A 22,342-nucleotide genomic window follows, 5' to 3' on the forward strand; every position below is an offset into this window, starting at 1 on the left:
CATAGGAACATTACTGGTTTCTACCAGTTTTCTCTGGTGTTATGGTCCTTCATGGTTTTCTAGGTATAAAGGTGGATAGTTGTACTTGGGATGGGATAGAGGCTTAGAGATAGCTGTCAGCATCCCAAGATTTTTGCCAGGAGGAATGACAACTATAAAATAAATAAAAATCAGTCTCATCTCTGTCAGGAGACACTTCAAGTTGATTTTCTTCCTTCTCAGTCTGAGAGTCTATTTGGGTTTGTTTTCATGCACTTTTTTACTGTGCTCTGCCCATATGTCTTTTCATTGTCTCCCAATTACTTAATTATTTTATTCTCTTTAGTGCTAAAGTTTAGCTTTACTCAAACAAGACACTTCCTTAGTGACTATGAGATGTGGATTTCATTGCCTCTGATTTTGAGCAACATTTTTTATATTTTTACCTTCTTCCTCTGAATTTATACCTGCAGCTTGCCTTTTATGGGGAATATGGTATCCAGGAATTCACATCTGTGGGTGCTTCTTGATCTGGAAGGGTTTTTCCCTGTGCCAGGATTTAAGAATTGGAAGTCTTAAGAAGTATTCTGCCCACATACGCATTCTTACTGTAAGCAGACAGCTGGTACTTCGTTTCATTATCCACCAGCAGGTAGTAAAAAGGAGGAAATCCGCAATTTACATGGCCCTGAAGCTCAAGTAAGCTGTTCAAATACAGATGGATTTGTGTACTCTGACAACATGAATTCCTCTCAGGAATTTTGTAAGGGGTTCTGTAAGTTCTTCTGTTTCTGCTTATACCTGTATGTTTATGCTCATAACCAGAAAATATGGCTTACACTTTATTATATTTTATTGAGTTTATGCATATGTCAGGAACTGTACGTTCAGATTCTTCTTAGGCTTTTCTAACATTTCTTAGTGGCCAGCAACTTCTGTGAAAGGGAGAGTTTCAAGGCAGAAATTGAGCTGCAGGAAATATGTGTTTGGTTGGATAACTTTTCTTGGCATGAATATAAAATGTCTACTGTATGTGGTTTTTAATAGGCCATCTTTTAAAGTTATTGAGCAATTTGTTAGGGTTGGCTGAAATCAATGAGCTGTGTGAGAGTCCAGAAAATTCTACTTTGTTTATATGCTTCCATCACTGCCTTGTAAATTGCCCAGATTGGCATTTTCTTTTTGTAGATGAAGAACTGGGACATTAGATGAATATGAGTTAAGTATTTGAGCTTTAATTTCATTTGAAATTGAGGCAAAGAGAAATATTTGACCATCAGGTTCAAAGCTGTAACAGTGATTCTAAGCAGCTGTGGTTTGCAGAACTTTTATGTTCCTTGATTGTGGCTGGGTATTGTGTTTGTCAGGATACCTGGGTTTGCATCTAGAAATGCATCTTAAATCTGAGTGTCATGGACAGATTATGTAATGCAGCACAATTGCTAATTAAATATTAGTCTATGCAAGCCAATAATTAATTTTTTTTACTTTCCATCTAGTTCCAGCACATGGAAACTTATCAGAAAAGTACTCTATAGTGCATAGTTTTAGTGCATAGTTTTCAATACAAAGTGTACAAAATGATCCTAGGTGACAAAGGATTATTTGGCAAGAGACTTAGTTTCACTTTTTTCCTCTTTGTTTAATTAAATTCTTTTTTAAATGTGGACATGCAAAAAAGGCTGCTAAGGTTCCTATCTTCAAGCATATTGTGGTAAACATAAGGGATTTCTTTTGTCTAAAAAGAAATTATTTGGCCTATCTTTGAAATGCCCATAAATACTGCAAAGTATAAAATACAAACTGCACATAATAACAACAGATTTCACCATTATAGAGTCTTTATTAATGCTTTCTTCTCCTCCACCCGATTCTGGGTCATTTTTGAGGTTTCAAACTGGTTATTTGCCACAAAGGAGATCCTTCCAAGTGTTGCTGCGCTTCAGGTCTTGCTATCTTATCTTTTAAAACAGTATCGTTACAGATTTGAGTCTGAGCTGTACTACTTATGTGGTTTTAAAGAACAGAGACTTGAAGTCTGGGAGAGTCCCACTCACTGAACCTTGCTGACTCATATTCTTGGATAGCTTGGCTATTATGCATGTATGTGGTTATGCATATGAATATGGAAAATTACCCCTTTATGCCACCTCCTGCATTTGGTTTTGAGAAACCGTCCACTCTGTTTAAGAAAAAGTCATCTTTAAGACTTAGGATCTTGCAAATAGTATGAAATTGCTGCTCTCTTCCCCCTCTTCCTTTAAAAGGCTGCAGGTGGACTTGCCTCTGCAGGGACCTTAATTTAAACCTTGCTCCTATTTTCTCTGGCTCTGACAAACATCTTTATCACAATTCTGGACTGACACGCTGCTCTCTGTAGATGCAACTGCTGCTGAACATGCTAAGGTGAACAAGAGAGAAAAAAGAATAAGAGGTAAAATATTTCCTTTCATTAAAATATTCTGGACTGTTAAACCTCCTTGCTTTGATCCCTCAGCCTGGTGTATTGTAAGACGTTTGGCCCTCTGGAATTAATCAATGCTGTTTTTAAGAGACTTGTATTTATATTGCTCTATGTTTTTTTACAGAAATTAATTAACCTTAGATTCCCAATTATGCCAGCTATAAGAAAACAGAACATATTTTTCCACTCTTGAAGCAGGAGCACTAGAAGGCTGTAACAAGAAAAATGCTTTTGAAGGCTGGAAAGATTGAAGGTTTCACAGGACAGTTTCTCAGGGGCTGCTTGAAGATACCTCAAAAAGCAAAGGCAGATCCAATTTTTGGTATCCATAATGTGATTTTAAAAATTTGGAACCTTGTCCTAAAGAATTCTGACATCAACTTATTTGATAATAAATTGCAATAGAGTATTTGCATATGTGTTCATTCTGTTGAGATGATTAACTTTATATTAGACTCTGTATAAAGAGGGTTCATTTTTCCTGAGTGGTGGGTGACATACTCTACATAGAGAACTTTTTTTTCCCTTGAATGAAATAAAATAAAACAAAGAATAATTAAGAATTTTTTCCCTCTGATAAATATATGGCTCTCATACACAGGAATAACATCTGGCAAAAATATGGGGATATTTTTGATATTTACCTCTCTGTGAAAATGCAGCAGGTATGTCCAGAATTTTGCAAGCAATAATATTCTTTGTTTTAATCCTAAGTATCTACCAGTACTTCCCAGCTGACCACTATCTAACATTGTGGTAATATCAGTGGTCCATTATAAAGAATCTGTAAAGTATTCCTGCTGGAAACAAGTCTAAAAAAAGCACATTTGAGACAATTATTTCAGGAAGCCCTAAGTAGGCTATGCTGTTGCATAGCAACAGAGCCAGGCAGTCCTTAGTCTCTAAAGTAGTCAGTGTACACATGGGAACAGAATGCAAAAATGATGGAAACCTTGAAAAATGTAAGGCTGAGAATAGGAGAAACCAAAGTGAAATGATATACAATATAAAATGTGAATCTGTTTTGTGAGGTATAATATATTGAACTGCTTTTAAGTTAAAAAAACCGAAATGCTGTTAGCCAAACTGTTTGCTTTTTTTTTTTTTTGCAGCTTCTAGATAGTAATTAAAAGGCAGAATGTCTGATGGCTGAGAAAACTAATTCAAATGTAAAGTAGGTTTTAAAATGCCTTCCACAGGACAAAAAAAAGGATGGGAAAGGCAATTGGTTATTAACAAATCAAAAAGCTGACCAGATAAACCAGGAATGTGAATGTCTTTGTGCCACAATACATTAATCAGTATTTTATAAATTGCCTTTTCCATCTTTTTTTTTTCTCTTCCAGGCATTGAAAATATACTTTAGATGTGTCGTGTTCACAGGTCTTCAGGCTAGCCCAGTGGTATTTATCTTTGCAAATACTGAAAAATGTGATGTCATTGGGTGTATTTTTGGAAACTCCAAGCTTGCACGTGAAATGTGAGATCTTCACAGAAGCAAATCATCCTATAGCAGTTTTATTTTTTTTTGAGAGGTAATTGATTTTATTAAAAGCAAATAGGAAACCAATATTTAATATTTAGAAGTACATGGTTGTGGTTGATCTTGCTATCAAAAAAAGGCAAATCCTTTCCTTTCAGTACAGTATTTGCCACTGCCCGAAAAGAAACAGTAATAAGCTCAAGCTTTTCTGTTCTGGATGCTGCAACACATACTTTCTTGATGAGTCATGACTGCATGATTTTAAAAGGTAATCACATGCAAACAGTTGAGCTATTTCACCAGAAATTGCTGAAAAGATATGTAATACAACAAATGCTGCTTCTGTTTAGTAGCTTACATTACCCTAAAGATTTGAAAAAAAGTGACTTGGAGGGGGAACAGCTGTTTGTTTTAATAATAAGGAAGAGTTTAAGGACAACTTAACTGTAGAGCATTTAGATAGCTTGAATATTTGATGGCCAGACTACACCATTGTACTGAAAGATTGAAGAATCCTAGCAAATAGGTGTGGAAGGAACCTTGTGAAAATGCTGGAGCATCCTCCTTTTATAAATGCTAAGTTATAAATGCTGTCATGATACTGTTATCTAGACATTTTCTTCTTGCTGTTCTAACTGCATGCTTTCCCTTTCAAAGGCTTTGTTACCTGCAGACAGCTGTTGTAGATGCTGTAAACATATCAGTCAAACTGACAGAGTGCTGAGCATCACAAAATGCAAACTTCAGCTAACTTGGGGATGGGAGCGACCCATTGCAATGGGGGAGCCAAGCCCTGCATTCAAATCAGTGGCCCTGTGTCAAGTCCCTGAGTCAAGTTATCCCACTGGGAGCTGTTTGGTAGGGCAGCTGGAAGAGTCCACCACAGTCTTCCTTTTTGGTTGTAAACTGGTTTTTCCAACTGAACTCTAATTATCTAAGGTGATTGCTGCTTCCTCCCCACCTCCAAATACTTTTTTCTTCATGTCTAGTCTTGTTCTGCAGATGGACTCCCTGTCAGGATCGTACCTCCCCACCTGTAATCTGATTCTTTCACATCCATATTGTGTTCTTACAATGCCATCATATTCCCCTAGCCCAGCACATGCATGGATAAGTCCTGGCAGTGCTCATTAATATCTTCTTGCTAGCCATTACCTTTACTGATATTTTAAAACAATGAAGAGCAAGCTCTTACACTTTGCATAACACAGCTTTATTTTGCATAGCAAAGTATTTTACCAGATTGGGCATATGTTAATGTAGAAAAAATGGGCTGCATTTCTTGGCTTGTGACAAAGGAGCATGAATCTTCATGTTAGTTTCATGGTTTGCTGTTAGGAATTGCAACAACTGTAATGAATTACTAAGGCATATTTAGCCATTCCAATCTATAGTTCATCTGAGTATTTGAGCCCTTATAAAGAAATGGAGGCTGCCTTGTGCTATGGAACTATGTTTTGGAAAACAGAGCTGGTTCCCATTCAAATGGAAAAGTGCACCACAATGTACTGCATACAGTCTTTATGCCACTTCTTGTTTGTTTGTTGAATTTTTTTGGTTGTGTGGTTTGTTGGTTTTTTTTTTGTTTTTTATTTTTTAATGAGAATGAAGGTTTTCCCTTTTGTTTGTTTGGATTTTATTTTGTTTTGTTGGGGTTTTCTTGAAGTTTTTTTTGGGGGGGTCATGTTGGTGTTATTGTTTTGACCTCAAAAGCCATAGTACTAGTTAAGTAATATCTAACAAAATGTATAACTGCAAAGTAAAAAAAGAGAGATAGTGAGGGAAATAGCTCTTACATGGATAAGCATTTTATGGATGCTGAATTAAAAAATTCAATGGACCACAATCCTTTTAGGGCATCTAGAGTTAGGATTCATAGAATCATATGATACCAGGTTTGAAGGGGACTTCAAGGATCTTCTAGTCCAACCTCTCTTGGCAAAAGCATCTGTAGACAAGATGGCCCAGCCCCCTGTTCAGCTGAATCTTATAGGTGTCAAATACTAGGGAATCCACCACTGCCCTGGAGAGATTATGCCAATGGATGAGTGTTCTGATTGTGAATAATGTTCCTCTTGTGTCCAACTGGAATCTCTCCAGTAGTAACTTGTACTCATCACCCCTCATCTTTTCCATGTGACTTGTAAAAAGGGAGTCTCCATTTTGTTTCTAGCCACCCCTTAGATGTTGAAAGATGGTGATAAGGTGTCCCCTAAAACCTTCTTTCCTCAAGGCTGAACAAATGCAGTTCTCATGGTCTAAAGATCTCATTCTTAGCCCCTTCCACAGCATTAAACTTCTGCCAAAAATTGGAAATCTGTCCATAGAAAACCCTTTTTTTTAGTGTCTTCCACATCACTGCTTATATACCATTGATTGGAAGGCTCATACCTGCCTGTGGATAATTCACAGAATTATCTTGCTATCAGAGCTTCAGTTAAAAGTTTGCTAAACCTGTGTTTTTGTTTTTTTAAGTGGAAAGTTGTCCTTAAGGAAGACAGTGGCTCACAGCACTTTGGCTCAAAATATTTGCAGGTTACTGATGATGACTGTTCAATGTTTTGGGAGTTTTTTCCCCTATGAATCTGTATACAGCCTGTTGTATGTAGGAGTGACTAAAGGAGACAAAAATAGTCACTGCAGTGCTTATATCAAGTTCTCTAAGGAACAGAGTCTCACCTAATGAGACCTGTGTTGATCAATACCTTTAAATCACTGGCTGTGAATGCTGGCACTACTGACAGAAGTGTCTGAGAGAATAAACTTGATTACAGCACGAATCCTGAATTAAAGGCAAGGTTAGGAGCTTCATGAGCAAAGCCCACACAAATTTACCTCCCCCCTAATCCCCATCCCCCCTACTAAACATCCTGATCCTGAGCAGACATCAACTTCACATTTCTACAGCAATTCTTGTCTTTCCTGCACGGAGTGTTTCCAAGCTGCCAGTCAGTTATGGATTCTCAGTAGACTGGTCTTTTCCAGTAACCCAGCAGTTGAGGAAGAGCCTGTTTTTATTGTTGAGGGGAGATTTTTGTGTTGTAGTCTTCATGACAAAAATTATTATTTCATCTAACTGTTAAGTGCTTCTAAATTGCCATATAAAGACCCCAATAGACAGGCTTTCTCCAAAGGCTGAAAACAGTCCTTTTGAACAAACGCTGTATTTGTTCAGTGTAGTGTTCTTCTGCCTGTGTTCCTTGGTTCAGAGCAGCACAGTATTCTCAGGTGCTGCATACCTGGCCTCATCCTCCCAGAACCTTAAAACATGGACCTCCTTTCAGCTCAGATGGATGTGTGAATGCTCAGCAGGGCTGCCGGGTGTGTGTCGCGTGAGGAGCTGAAATGCTCTCACCTGGCTTGAGCCCTTTATCTCTGTGATTGTAAGGTGCTTGCAATGGATTTAGTTGTTCATAGAGAGTATCAGAGTGTCCTGAAAACACTCTGCTCCTTCCCTTCACAAGCCAAGAGGTTCTTTCACAAGCTGCAAGTAAAAAGTCACACAGCAGTGGATGCCTTTCCTCACAAACACATTGCCTGCCATTAGTGTTCTTTAGGTTAGGCAGTGAACAGTGATGGTAGATTCTAGGTCACCCTCTTCTGCTCCCTAACATAGTGTCCCTATGTAGATATTTAAATGTTGTGATTAGTTTCTTCCATAGGGTGTTAATTTCAAAATATCAAAACATTTGTTGTTGTTTTTTAATTACTTCCTGAACCATCAATGATATCTGCGCTGTATCTTTCCAGAGAACTAAGGTCCTTGAGGTCCTTGTAGTATTGCTTTATTGGTTATGTTTGCTTTTTTTTTCCTTTTTTTTTCTTTTTTTTTTTTTTTTAATTTGCTGCTGCTATTCACTGCCCAGTTTCATGGAACACTGGAAGCTAAAACTAAATCTGTGAACTCAGAAAAGTGGTGGATGATAGCCCAAATTCTTATGGTCTCGGGCATAATGAAATTTGCTTGGGCAAGGACATAGTAAGAACTGTAACTATTTGGCTTTTAGTTCTGTAGATCTCTTTAGGAAAACTGCAATTTAGATAACATAAAAGGAGAACCTATTAACTGTCTTTGTGAGTGATCTGCCTGTATAGGTTGTGAGCTGAAGGATATCTCACTTCAAAGGGCTTTTTTATGCAGATTTAAACAAGTTTTTTTTGGTTTTTTTCCGGAATAAAATCTCAGGTGTTGATTTCCTTAGTTCTATTTTATTGTTTAACCAGTTGAATTGCCTGTTAATTTCTATTAAGATCTTAGTAGTACTAGGATGGCTATGTATAGCATGTGCACCCTAAAAGTATGCTAATTGTCAAATGCAAGTGACCTGTTCTGCATTACTGTTTCAAGGAGCTGGTCACTTCAGAAACATCAGACAGAAAAAAACTACATGAATGATTTTCAAAGTGCAGATTGAAATACTGCCCAGCTTTATATCTTGCATTGTTATTAATGTTTTCTTTCATTTGCTTTCAGGAGTTAATTCTCTTTCTCTGTTCATCTGTGTGTGCAAAAACACATTGTTGTATAACACAATAGATTGAATCTCTGTGGAAGAAAAATGCTTTTGTTGAATTGTTCCTCTGATTTTGCTTTCAGCTTAGAAGACCATGCATAAGGTAGAAATCTAGCTACAGATTGCTGTGGAATAGGTCTGGATCCTCACTGGAAAGAGCCCGCTAGCCCTGTCTCTTAGGCTAGATTTGGAACCAAAATTTATTTTAAAAGCATAATTATACATCTTCTCTAAATCAGACATGCTATTAAATGACAAATTCTCCCTTTTTTTTTCTTTTTTTTTTTGTTCCCTTGTGAAAGCTGAATATAGATAATTACATTTAAATAATGTGCTGATCGTGATACAACATTTAGCAGCCAAAGCCTGGGAGAGATTTATTTGAAAATCTTTTATTTGATGCTGCCATTAAGCATTGATGGAGAAAGAGCGGGAGCATACATTGAAGGATTTACCTCTTAGCCTTACACTACAGGTTTGCCAAGAAAATGGCAGCTCTCTGGTGCTTGCCAGCAGCATGTGCCAAATTCATAGACAAGCTGTATGTATGTCAAGTGCCTGCTCTTGTTCTGTCTTCCTTCTGAAATAATAATGAAACCAGTTAGCACAGGTACTTCACATTCACTTGGGCTTCTTTTAGGTATCTAGTCCCTTAAACAGACTTAAGTTCAACAACCCTGGGTACCTCTAGCCCATAAGCAATAGAGACACTGATTATTAATTTATGCTGGTATACCACATAATTTCTGTACTTTTCCTCCCAAACCCTTGAAAACAGTGGCACTGTGTAATACTGGGTTTCACTGAATGATTATAGAACACAGTCAAATTTGGATTACGTTTGTGAACTCATCAGTAACTTTTTAAGATTTTATTTTTTCAGTTACAGAGATTTGACTGTTATCTTCTGAGACTTGTGGGGTAACATTTGCTATATATAGGGGGGAAATGGAAAATTTAACATAAATTGATTGTGGAGTTAAAGGAGTATTCTGGTAAATTTCTGAAAACACAAATACTGATCCTTTCTGTACCTGTTAAATTATAATGTTCTCATCATAGAATCATTAAGATTGGAAAAGGCCTCTAAGATCATCAAGTCCAACCATTCACCAAACATCACCATGTTCAACACCAAGACATGGCCCTAAGTGACACATCTATGCATCTTTTGAACTTTTCCAGGGATGGTGATTGACCACTTCCCCAGACAGCCTGTTCCAAATCTGGCCACTCTTTCAGTGAAAAAAGTATTCCTAATGTCCAATCTAAACAGCCCCTGGTGCAACTTGATACCATTTCCTCTCATCCTGTCACTTGTTACTTGGGAGAAGAGACCGACCCCTGCCTGGCTACACCCTCCTTTCAGGCAGTTTAGAGTCATAAAATCTGCCCTGAGCCTTCTTTTCTCCAGGCTAAGCACCCCCAGCTCCCTCAGCCACTCCTCACAGGAGTGCTCCAGACTCAGCCCCAGCTCTGTTGCCCTTCTCTGGACACTCTCCAGCACCTCAGTGTCCTTGCAGTGAGGGCCCCAGAGCTGAGCACAGGATTTGGGTGCAGCCTCTGTACCAGTGCTGAGTACAGGGTGACAACCACTGCCCTGCTCCTGCTGGCCACAATGTTTCTGATACAGGCCAGGATGCCACTGGCCTTCTTGGCCACCTGGGCACTCTCTGGATCATGTTCAAGAGATACTGACCAGCATCTCCTCGTCCTTTTCCACTGAGCAGCTTTCCAGCCGCTTTTCCTCCAGCCTGTAGCATTGCATGGAGTTGTTCTGGTGCAAATTAAGGACCCAGCACATGGCCTTGTTGAACCTATGCTTGGCATCCTTCTTTTCTCCTTCTGCATTCCTTAGATACTTACTCTACCCCTTATGTTCAGTACAGAATATTCATTAACAATACAGGCATGTCTTGATAGACTGGCTAAAATCCAAGGTAACAACTCTACCATTCTCATCCTCTGTAATTTCTTAAGTAAATAATTTTCAGCACAACTTTTTGTGAGGAAGGAGTTGGGGGAAAGAGAAAAAATTCTAAGATACCCACATTTCTTGATGTTTATGAAATTGAGAATCTGAGGAAATAAAAGATGCTGTATGAAAATCCTCTGGGCTGTGATGCAAACTCTAACCCATATCAGGCATAGTGACTCTATATGGGAGGGAAGGTAAAGCACAGCTGGGGGGGATTTCTGGTGGGATCGTATCTTATGAGTTACTAAGGAATCCAATCTTCCAACAGCAGGTTTCATTAATCCTTATTCTCCTAGACCTTCTTTCTTCGGTTTGCTGGCTCAGTTGGCAGAAACAGTGAGGTTTGCAGCCCTCTTGTTTCAGTTTAATTTCACATAGCAGAGTACTGGTTTCGCAACTTTTTGAAAAATTTATATTCATAGAACTAGCAGGACTGTGACCACATCTTTAATGCAGGAGTACCTGTTAATGCCGTTATTTAGGAAATTCAAATTATATTTCACAGAGTTATTAGCAAATTCCACTCCTTCCACAGAGACTGAAGGGGAAAAAAAGATTTTTTTGAAGTGAATGTTAATTCCTTAATGACTGGTTCAGTGAATAAGTACAAACTGCTGGGCACTGAGCCATTCATTGGAAGGGGAGCTCTTGGGTGATGTCAGTGTAGTTCCATATTTATGCAGTAATGTCTCAAGATAATGCCAATACAAAACAGAATGGTATTTGTTATTTCGGAGGAGACACAGACAGGAAAATTTGGAAGTGTCATAAATGTATGTTTGATAACATTATTTTTTGATCAGAATGTTGTTAGTAATCCCATATTGAGCATACAGAAAAGAACATTTAAAAAGTTCTCTACAAGCACATTTTTCCATGCCTTTATAGCTTGTTTTGTAGCTGAAACTAAATAATCTTGAGATTTCTCCTGATGTTCTCAATTTTTATGGAATGTTTCAAGAGCAGTACAATCTTACAGAATATTCTGTGGAGTGCAGTTTGTACATCCAGGGAATTTCTCATGGAGTACAACCTGGGTTATTTTGCAAGTCTTGCAGCCCTGCAGCTTGTTCCACCTCAGTCATGGTCTTCTCTAGTTATTCTGGGCCTGATGCACTCATATGCACCTTTCAAAGAAGAAAAGAAAACAACTCTGTGGTGGTTTTTTCTATGCTAAAATAAATTAATGTCTTCATGGGGGTGATAGCTACGGTGACTTTGGACTGGTCCTACACTGATATGAAATCCAAGCTGTAATACTATTGATTGCTTTCATGGTTTGCACTTCCTTTTCTACAAGTCAGTTGCAATAAAAAGCATGCACAAATATAAGGGATTTCTGCTTAAAATCTTTTCGTCTCTGATTTTGGTGAATGCTATTCAGTGAATGGGTCAGATAAGTTTGAAAACTTGTGCTGTTTTCTGATAGAAACTGTCCTAATTGTTTCCCCTCACCTTTGCAAGTTACATGCTGCATTACTACATGGTTGATGTATTTGGCATTGCAGTGTCTGCACCTTGGGCAAAGAACAAATGGTAGGCTTCTCACTTGCTTCAATATTCTTGCAGTGTTTCAATAAGAGGGCAGTTCAGAGGAAGAAATGCGTGTGGTCTCATTCTCGTGCAGGCTTATGTTATTAAACAGAGGCACTGCGCTATTTTATGTGTGTCAGGCAGGCTTTCAGTCAATGCTGACCTCTTTTCCCTCCCTAGGTGGTGGTGTTAGATTTTGTGGGTTGGTTTTTGTTTTGGTTGTTGATTTGTTGGAGTTTTTATTTCTTTGTTGGTTTGGTTTATTTTAAGCAGTTTCCTGTATCATAGTGGTTGATCTTAAGAGTAAAATTAGCCTGTCAGCCATTCAGTGTTTGGCATGGGACACCAAAGCTTGATAGCAGAGAACTTCTTTTCAAGTCAGTCAGTCTTGCAATGATACTTGATGTAGTTATATTTAGACTAAATAAAATATGGTGTAGAACTCTTTTCTTGGCTTCTCACACACATCATATATACACCCTCATACAGCTGACTGAATTTGGGGAGGTGAGGAATGGAATGAAGATGAGGAGTGAACAGGGTTTGTAAAGTTATTCAGAGGTGAGGGTGGAGAAGGATTGGCTGTTGTCTTTTTTGTATCTATTTTTAAAATAAAAAGTGTTTATAAAAAATGAGGGGTTTTTTTGTTTATTTGAAGAGAGAAAGCTGAACCTTTTGCTGCTGTTAATGTTTGTGATGACTTCAAGAGCTTCTTCAGTGTCCAGCACCTGCAGTAGGAACTGATTAAAAAGATTTATCAATTCTATGCCAATGTGAAGTTTTGGCTACTTTAGTAATAACAGCTGAAGCCTCTTGCTGTAGGCAGCTGTGAGTTGCTGCCTGCATGGCCATGTCCTCTGTCTGCAGTGTGCAGAACCAGAGAAATTCTGCTTAAAATGAAGGAGGCATACAACTGTGGGGGAGCTGCTTTGGTTGAGTAGTTCTGCAGTGTTTCTTCTCTTTAAAGTACTCCTCTAGCAGAAAGCTTCCCTGATTCCCCTATGACATGGAAACATAAAACATGAGGAAAGCATGGTTGCCTAGCATTTTGCAGAAAACCTAGACACGTACACATGAAACTACTGTAAAAGCAATGTGATCAGTGAGAGAAAGTGCTCCTCCCCATACTCTTTAACATTTTATATGCTAGGAAAATAAAATTCTACTAGCTTAGATCTGTAACATATATTGCAGCAGAGAGGCAATTCTTTCTCCTACCAAGATTGAAATAGCATATTGTATTTCCTGTATCTTTGTCAGGTCTTGCATTAATGCACATCATCACATTATTCCATAATGACACAAGAAATAATTGTTTTCTAATGAAAAGAAGTTCTGAGATTATACCTAGCTTACAGAGCACTGCTTTCAAACCTCTGCATTCTAGTTTAGCTATTCTGCTTGCTCTGGTAGCATGTCTCCCCTCATTTCAGGACCATTATGGTAATGTGCATGTACATCAGGGAAATTTCCACGCCAAAATAAATTAGTTGAGCCTGAAGAGGTCTGTATACAATGCCAAAACTAATACTAACAGGAATGAAAATATACAAAACATAACAGTGTCTTGTGTATGAGCACAGGGTTCTGCACACAAAAGCATTATCAATTTGTACTTTCTTACTCGTTACACTCTGCTTTTTGTAGAAAAGAACTTTGTTCCACCCCCTGCCTACCTCCTACATCTCAGCTAATATTAAAAGCAGAGACAACTCTGTAAAGGAATTATGTTGCTGAGGTCATTGCTTTTATAAAGTACTCACTATCACTTTATGAAGCATGGAAAATGAAGTTGGTTAAAATACTGTTGAATACAGATGGCATAAAATACACATGCTGTTTTTGCTTTCTACTCTGTTTCTTCTCTAATTTCTCCAAATTTTGAGACTGGCTAATCAGTAAAAGAAGATGTGTCAATCTACTCTGTAATGGGAACTTCTAGTTCTATTCCTAAGCCATGAAGTCATCTGATTTTCTGGTGGTCTAAGTGGTGGTTTTTGTTTTTCTTTTCTTCCTGCCATCCAGGTACTGCTATGTGGATATTTGTTAGCAATGACTGATGTGGAATCTACATATGCAGACTTTATTGCTTCAGGAAGAACAGGTAGAAGAAATGCATTACATGACATCCTTGTGTCCTCTCCGGGTGGGAACTCTAGTGAACTAGCCTTAAAGTTATCAGAGCTTGATATAAACAAAACAGGTGAGTATGTTCTGGGATTTTATTATATTTATTTAAAACTAAAATGAGAACTAGTACACAAAGCATGGTTTATGTGCCCACATTATTCCCTTGATCCTCAGCAGAAGAAATTTATTTTTTTTCTAATCAACATGGGTTGCCTGCAATAAAAATCACTGACTTCATAAATGGAAAGGGTGACTATTTGCAAGTACAACACATCCTTGAATAAAGAAAAGTTGTTCTGCAGTGAGTGTCTAGTGGCAGGGTCCAAATCAGGATAAATTTTATGAAAATTAGAGTATAAGGAAGAAAATAAGGAAGTCTTTATTAAAACCCAAGTCTGCATAATATCCTTTTGTGCATCTCTCTGATTTGAGGCCTGTAGGAGAAGCCATGTGTTTGCTGAAAGGTTGTTGTGAAATTAACTTTTTTTCAGCTGCCAAAGGTCAAAGCAATAGGAATGCATTGATGTTTGTTTTACCTGGATCTTTTTTTTTTAGTAAATTGTCTCTTTCACTTTTCTGCTGATACTTGTCCTTCTTTTAAGGTGACAAGCAGTATAGCAATCCTAAATCTTTAATATTACCAACATTTTTAAAAGGTTCTGCATATTCAGTTGAGAGGAGGGAGGGAGAGTGGACCTTACATGAAATAAAAGTAGCAATATGACTGGGTATTTATTTTTATGTTAGATGAATAGCAGCTAATGAATAGATCTTACAGATATTAGCCTTTTTCAGATGTTAGGGAAGGCATGGTTTTACTTATTTTAATAATAGCAGAAGATAATAAATGCAGCAAAGACGAAACTGTTGGTAAGCAGTTGCCCTGTTTGTGCACATGCTTTTCTCAGAGATAAAGACAAGAGTTCTGAGAGGGAGTCTCTTCACAGGACAGTCACATGTGGGCAGCAAGGTGTTGAGGTGGCTGTAGTGCTGCTTTGAAGGAGGGCTTCTTGTTTTGGCTTCGGGACTAACGTGCATCCTAAGTCATTCCTTTTGCCAGTTTGGGACTTAGAGATTCTATATGCATGCAGTTCTAGCTGGGCTGGGCCTTTAGTTTATTTCTGTTTAAAAAATGCTTTATAAGTATGTGTGTAGGTGTGTCATTTTATTTTAGTGGGGACAGGTGTAAAATGTTGGAAAAATAAAAAGTAGGGGCCATTTGAATGGCATAATGCCAACGTTCAGTCTCAGATTTACACTTATCAAAATCTTCTTTGATCTTGTCCATTTAGAAAATAAAAACAGTCCCTATTTTTAAGTTAACCAGTGGAGTTCTTATAAGCCAGAAATGTGTTTTCAGGAGCCTCTTTAGTTCTTCTTGATGATCCCTTTTGAAGCCCAAGTAACTTAATCAATACAGAAAAACATACAGAGCTGTTAATAAAATTACCTTAGATAGTAGAAGCACAGAAACATCTGCATACTTCTTCAGAAGGTTATTCAATTTCCATTAGATAAAATGAAAACACATTTAAATTCTGTATTATTAGTACAACTAGGGCCAAGTAAAAGCCTCCAAAAATTACTGGAAAAAGGCATTGTCTTACCTAGCATTCATGTGAGTATTAGTGTATTATCATTTCATGTCATTCCAAATCAAGAGAGGCTAAAAAATATTTTGCATGTAAAATCCCAGTTCGGAATATATTAATGCTTGTAGGATGCATATGTGCATCACATCTGACAGGATTAAGAAGAAAACACATTTGGGGGCTATATCTTATTTCTTTCAAGGTGCATGTCAAACAATTTATGCTAAGTACAACTTAATTATATAAATATAGACATCAAGTTTCGATTCCTTCCTTTTATTCCTCTTACAGCTGCATGCATTTTCTTGCAAAACTGCAAGTGTGTTTTCTTTCAACTGCATGGAGTAATGGCAGAGTAGGATAATGCAGATGTTAAAGGAAAAAAAAGGTGGTTATAAAACATATGTAAATTAAACTACCCGAGCATATTTAGTACATTCACTTTGGAAAGCCTGCAGATAAGTTTCCTGTAAAAAAACAGAACAGCTTTTAACAGCACTAGACTTGTTCAAAGACAATGTATTTTTCTGTTACTCAGTAGCTGATACCTGAGGTGAGTAATGGTTAATCCCCTCATCAATGAGCCAATGACAGATAATCAAGAGTTTACTGCATAATTATGTATAATAAGCATAATTACTGTATGACACTCTCCCTTCAAAACAACTGTCCCAGTTTTCTTTGTCCATAGCAAGCTAACAACCTGTTATTATCTATGGAATGGATATATTTACCAAACACCAAAATACAGGTTCCAAGGTCTGTGTCAACACGTTTTATCTGAATTATGTAAAAGCAACACTATGTAGATAGAAAACTGGAAGAGAAATCCTAAGATAGAAGCAAAAGGAAGATTTTTAGCAGGGAAATCAGCAGGTAGCGCTCCAGCTGAACGCTCTCAAAGTAACCAGTACAATCCAAGAAACTTAATCTTGCAGGTTGTAGCTAAATGAAGTGGTGAAGTAAAAGTACAATGAGGAATGAGGACAAGTCTCTGCAAATCTAATCTCTAAACCAAACTACTGCTTTTCTAGGTGCTATAGAAAACAGATGCTTTTCTAGGTGCTATAGAACACAGAAAGGGACATCTCCTTGTAAAAGTTGTAGTTGTCCAAGCATCTACAATTAATGAGGGTAATAGGGTGTTAAACACCTACATAACCCAAATGAAGAACTGGCTGTAGAAATTAGTGAGTGAAAGTAATTGATTTTAGTCTATGGTAGAAATGTTTTGGGTGTAAGCAGGAGGAATAGTATAGACACTGTAGAGTCAGTAATGTTACAGGAAGAAAACTGAGTTAAAAGCTGTACATTAGCAGGAATGGTAACTCTAGCCAGCTGACCTACTCACACAACTGTATTGTGGCTCAGGGTATTGTATTATTTAGTTTTGTTTCTTTTTTTAATACTGCCTGATGGTTTCAAAATGCTGTGTAAAAATTACTATCTTGCTCTTGAGAGTTTCTAGCCATCAGGTTTTAAAGGAAGATCAGCCATGTGCTTAGTAGTTTTGGGATTCTCAGAACTTAAAAGCAAATTTATCTCTGTAAATATATTTTAAAGCCTTTGGTAAGAGACTCTGCCAGTAGAAAGAAAAAGCTGGTACCAAGATAGTGTATTATAGATTAAATGGGTTTAGATTAATGAGTTTTTTCAGCAAGTTGAGAAGAATCTTTAAAGAAGTGGTATATTAGAACCTTAGTGCTCTTTTCCTGGGTCTCTGTGTTCTGTGTTTGACACTCAGGTAGTGAAATGTTTGGGCTTTTTGTCCAAGAGTGATTTTTCTTTTAAACAAAAATGCCTTGCAAGAGTGTTTTTTGCTCTTCAGTTTTGGGACTTTTTCCCTATTCTTTTTGTTAATAAGATTTCCACCAGGAAAGTTTGGCTTGCCCATGTAGTAGTAGTCAGAATAAATGGAGGGCAGAGAGGCAGAAAAGAAATTACCCCCTGAAATGACACTCATCACATCTTCTGCAGTATCAGAATAAATGTAGGAGGTTTTTAGAAAGTGTTTAGACAACTGGGGCAAAAGGGATTTCTGTCTAATAATAAATAATCACATGTAGATCCATCCTGATGGAATCCTTTCTAATTTGAGAGGTGAAAGTGAAGAAGAGTTTTCTGGGAAAGGGCCTTGTAAAACAATTGTGTATTTACTACTCAACCCATAATGTACAGAACAAACCTCACTGTTTAATAGGTAATCGACTTTCCATGCAACTTTTCATCAGGTTGAATGTAATAGTTCACAGTATCTTTTGTGGCATTTTCCTTTTTGTTTTTTTTGTTTTTGTGGCATTTTCCATTTGCTTTTTTGTGCATGCCTACTCAGTGCATGCACAAAACACAGCTGTCATGTCTAAGTTGTTTGCAATGCTCTTTGCAAGGCAAAGAACTTTTTTCCCCTACCAGTGTGCCCTTTCTTCTACACAGAAAAGAGAAGGCGTTTATGATGCTTATTTCTATAAACAGAAATAAATCTGCAGATGCAACATGTGATCTAAAATGAGGAAACAATAAATATCTGCAATGAGAACCCTGCCTTCATTCTAAAGATCTATAGATTAAAATTAAGAGGCACTGCTACATCTATCTAAACCTCCTTACAGCCTAGCCATGGAATTTTCTTCCCTTATCAAGCCATTTCCATACAAATTACTCAGAATCCTTTCAACATACAAGAGACATGTATGTCTTAACATTATTCCTTGTCATGTATCTATAGCTGATCAGTCCAGTGTTCAGGGACTTGTGTCTCACTTGCACTCACCTTCCTGTTGCCTGAACCTGTGAGGTTTTTAATTGTTATGTAAAATACAATACTTTGCATATAGATAGTAAGTGTATTTAACAATGCTTTTCTTGGCCTTCTTTAGACAGTGAGTTGCCTGCTCACTGTGCCTCTGTAGGATGTGAGCTGTTCCTCAGGTCGTTCTGTGGTTTGCAGTTTGAGCTGGACTGAGCACCATGGACATGATGCTGAAAACAGATGCACAGAACTAAAGCGGCTTTAACAAACTATTGTTTTTATTGAAGTTGCATCTCTTTGTAGCAAACTGTTCAGATTGGTGCAATAAGGTTTTTTCTCTTACACTGTTATAGCATCATAGTGAAGACATTTTCAAAAATACTCTACTGTTTTTGTTAAAGTCATTAATTTTTAGCTACCTTTGGTATTTATTTATTTAGTGATACTTGTGACTGCAGCTAGGAATTTGCATCTCAAGAGACACTTTCTAAAAGTATAGCTATCTTAGTAGTAAAGAGTTTCATATTTCAGTTTTAATTTCTTTTTACTTTGTTTTTCAAGCTGATGGATGAACAATCAGGGTTCTCTTTATTTTAGGGTGGATTACTCATCCTTTTTTCCTGTCTTATAGAAGGAGAAGGAGATGCACAACGAAATCCAAGTGAGCAAACCGGGGAGGCCCAAGGGGAGGCAGCAAAGCAAGAAAGCTGACATCCGACTTTGACCGAGTGGAGCAGCTGCTGGATGTTTTCAGGCTACAAGAGTGTGCTGGAACAAATTTGTTTCCATGAGCAAGCTGGTAGAAAAGAAAGTGCATGTGTCTTCACTGCTGGAACCCACTCAACACAATGCTAAAAATCTGGGTACAAGCTGTGACAGAAGACAGAATTTTCTCTACCTCTGTCATTAGCAATGGTTGAACATGTATTGATTTTTTGGGATAGTGTCATCAGATGGATCCCTTCATAATGACTACTCGATGGGAACACTTTTAGAAAGTAGAGCAGGTAAATCTTGTAGCAAATGGCCTTTGAAGCATCAGAGGATCTAATTGTGTATCTTAAGCAAAGGCTTGTGTGATCCTCAGAGTTTAAAATTCTCTGGCCAAAGTGTTTGCCCATTATAAGAACTGTAAAGAAAGCACTGTTTTTAGAACTTTGCATCTGTTTTACAGCTCTGTTATTTACAATGGTTTTTGTATTGTACGACTTAGATGCTCCACACTGCCCCTTCTCAACTGCTTATGAAGAATATTTCTGTTACTGTGAATTTTTCTACCACACGTTTTGAAAGGGCTGGTTTTTTGCATAAGGTGGTGATGTGCACATGATAGATCTAAACATCAACTGCTAAATTGATTATGCCTAAACCTGAATGACTCAGCAACACTCGAATTTGTTACTAGATGAGCCTTCAAAACGATTTGTTAATGTGAATACTTGAGCGTGTGTTGTGTCCTTGGTACAGTTTTGCCACTCACCTGTAGTTAGTTGCATATCAGAGACTCAAATTGAATCTTTTATGTTATTCTTACCCATTTTTCTAATTTTGGTCCCAATTTCTTAATCTTTCTCTGAGATATTTTTTTAAAATGTTATTCCAAGTATTTTATTGTTACAGTAGTTTTAAGAATACATTTATAACCTTATATGGGTTAAAATTCAAACTAATTCCATGGTGCTAGAGGTTTTCCTGATTCACGTTGTAAAAGATAGGCCTTGTTTACACATGGGAAAATAACTGGCATAGGTTATCACCAATTATGTATTCTGAAAGGAGTTTTAGAATGCAGTATAGTCCAATGAGTGGGTCCTGGGCTGGATCCAGCCAGGGGTTGGATTTTTACTATTCCTTGCCTTTGCCTCAGTTGATCAGGCTGTTGGGTTTGCATAGCCAGTAGCCTGCTACTGATGCGCCCAGAACAGCCATGTGCTAGAATCTGCTACAGTAGCCTTGTGGCTTGGAGTTGGAAAGGGAGGCGAGAGACTTGGCATCTAGCACCCAAAGACTAGATTTTTTCCCATTTCATCTATTCCAAAATGGCAGTCCAAACTGGGCCTTCATCAAAATACCAGGATAGCTTGTCCATCCAGGACATCACTTAAAATATCTACAGATTAATAACCTGTTCTGCAGTAGCTATTGCTGATTGATTTGTTTTTCCCCCTTGTCCTGCCCCAATAGACAAGGCCATTCATGAGGCTGAATGCTGCAAAATGGGGCAGCCACACCTCTGTGTGACTAAGGTGAGTGAAGAGAGTGACTGATAGTAAACCATGGCAATCACACAAGCACCAATCACAAGGTCAGAAGATTTGTTTTCTTTTATTAATAGGAGGTGATGTCACTTTATATATAGTATATATATATTATATATATTTTTGTGTTGTTGGTTTCAAATGTTATGCACTTTTTAATGTTTGTAAACTTTTACTAATGAATAGTGTGATTGCTTCCTGAATATATTAATCATCAGTTAACAAAACATCTTTGTGGCCACAGATGTTTGTTTCTACCATATGTATCATAGTACTTGTCACCTGAAAATTTTTTGTGAGATATGTGGAGGGAAAAAACCCACTTCTGATCAGTATTATGAGATCATTTATTAGTGTTAATAAAAACAAGCCGGCCGTATGCTTGTGGCTCATGCGTGTAATATTAACTCTCACCTTCTGGTGTTTGGAAGCTGAATGCCTTGCTGTCTTATTAGCTGTCAAATGCCCTATCTTCTTGGTAAGAGAAGTAGTCCATTTGCTTTGGAAATACTGTTATCCTTAAACAATTCTTAGTCATTTGTTTCACTTGGTGTTCCTTTCAAACTTAACACATTATTATTGACCTTTTTTTTCATCTTCCCTCCCCCTTTCGATCTTGCATCAAGTCTTCAAGCTGAACTGGTTGCCCTTTGTCATGGACTAGTTACTGTCAATCTAGCACAATTGCCAGAAGGAAATAGGATTCTAGAGGGTTTTTTATAGTGTTACGTTATTGACGATCCATGAAACATCATCAGTAAAATGTTGCAGAAAAAGCAATAGTGAAATAAGTATTTACAGTATATTAAAGTGATGGTTTTCCTTATTTTCCTTCACTGCTTTTCTTTATTTCGGTATATTTTCCTTCTTAATTCTTTTGTGTTGTTAAATAAAATTAATTTCAGCCTTTCCTCTCTATTTTGTACCTGTTTCTTCTGTTTCTCCTCTTTATTTTTCTTGTTTTTAAACTAATTATGGTGTCTTTTGCAGTTTTTGAAACCAATCTCTTTGTGATGGAAAATAGCGTTAATTTTAGTGGAGTAAAAGGCTATTTATGTTCCTCTTCCCCCAAAAGTGTATGAGTGCTTGATTTATCACTTGAACTGTGCTTGCTGTCTTAATTTTGGATATTTCTGTAGCATCTACAAGCAGGCCTCACTTAATGTAAATGTGGTTAGTCTGTGCCAAGTCACAGCACTGTAACTTGAGTGTTATTATTGTTACCAAAGCAATTACAGAGGAGCTACTTTAAATATATTCACACCTTTACTTCTGTGTAATCACATCATATAACAGGGACACTGATTGCAAAACCAGACTTTGACTGGGTTATTTTTGCTTTTGTTAGTTATCTTTTTCAGTTCACCTGACACTCTGGCTTCTATCCCAGTATCTTCTTTCTATTTACTGGTGTTCATGATAGTTAAATGTCTGTTTAATCCATGCTTACCTTAGAAAGATCTTCCCAAAAAGCTATATAGACACAACAAAGTTAGGTCTGGAATATCAGCGTAATAGAATACTCTTTATCCTTAAAAGGTTTGGCTTTGCTTGGATGGTGATGGGTTTGTTGTTTAGGGGTTTTTTTACAGTCTCTTTAGACAGATGTTTTCAGTGCTTTGGTCACTCTGAAGGTCCATCTCTGAAAAAGTCTCTGCATTC

The 22,342-nt window shown here is 37.4% G+C and overlaps 1 protein-coding gene across 2 annotated transcripts in view; it reads left to right on the forward strand.

Annotated features, from left to right (window-relative positions):
* Positions 1–21,596, forward strand: part of PKIA (cAMP-dependent protein kinase inhibitor alpha) — a 43,852-nt gene extending 22,256 nt beyond the window's left edge. The window contains exons 1-3 of one of the 2 annotated variants that reach the window (XM_077186650.1): positions 2,216–2,413; positions 13,977–14,154; positions 19,054–21,596. In XM_077186650.1, coding sequence (XP_077042765.1) covers positions 14,004–14,154; positions 19,054–19,133 — 231 coding nt within the window. In that variant the 5' untranslated portion in view covers positions 2,216–2,413; positions 13,977–14,003 and the 3' untranslated portion in view covers positions 19,134–21,596. Of the gene's footprint in view, positions 1–2,215; positions 2,414–13,976; positions 14,155–19,053 lie in introns of those variants that run through there. The other variant, XM_054633166.2, reaches the window with a different exon arrangement.
* Positions 21,597–22,342: the final 746 nt, after the last annotated feature.

The sequence above is a fragment of the Agelaius phoeniceus genome, chromosome 1 (genome assembly GCF_051311805.1).
Source record: "Agelaius phoeniceus isolate bAgePho1 chromosome 1, bAgePho1.hap1, whole genome shotgun sequence".
NCBI lineage: Eukaryota > Metazoa > Chordata > Aves > Passeriformes > Icteridae > Agelaius > Agelaius phoeniceus.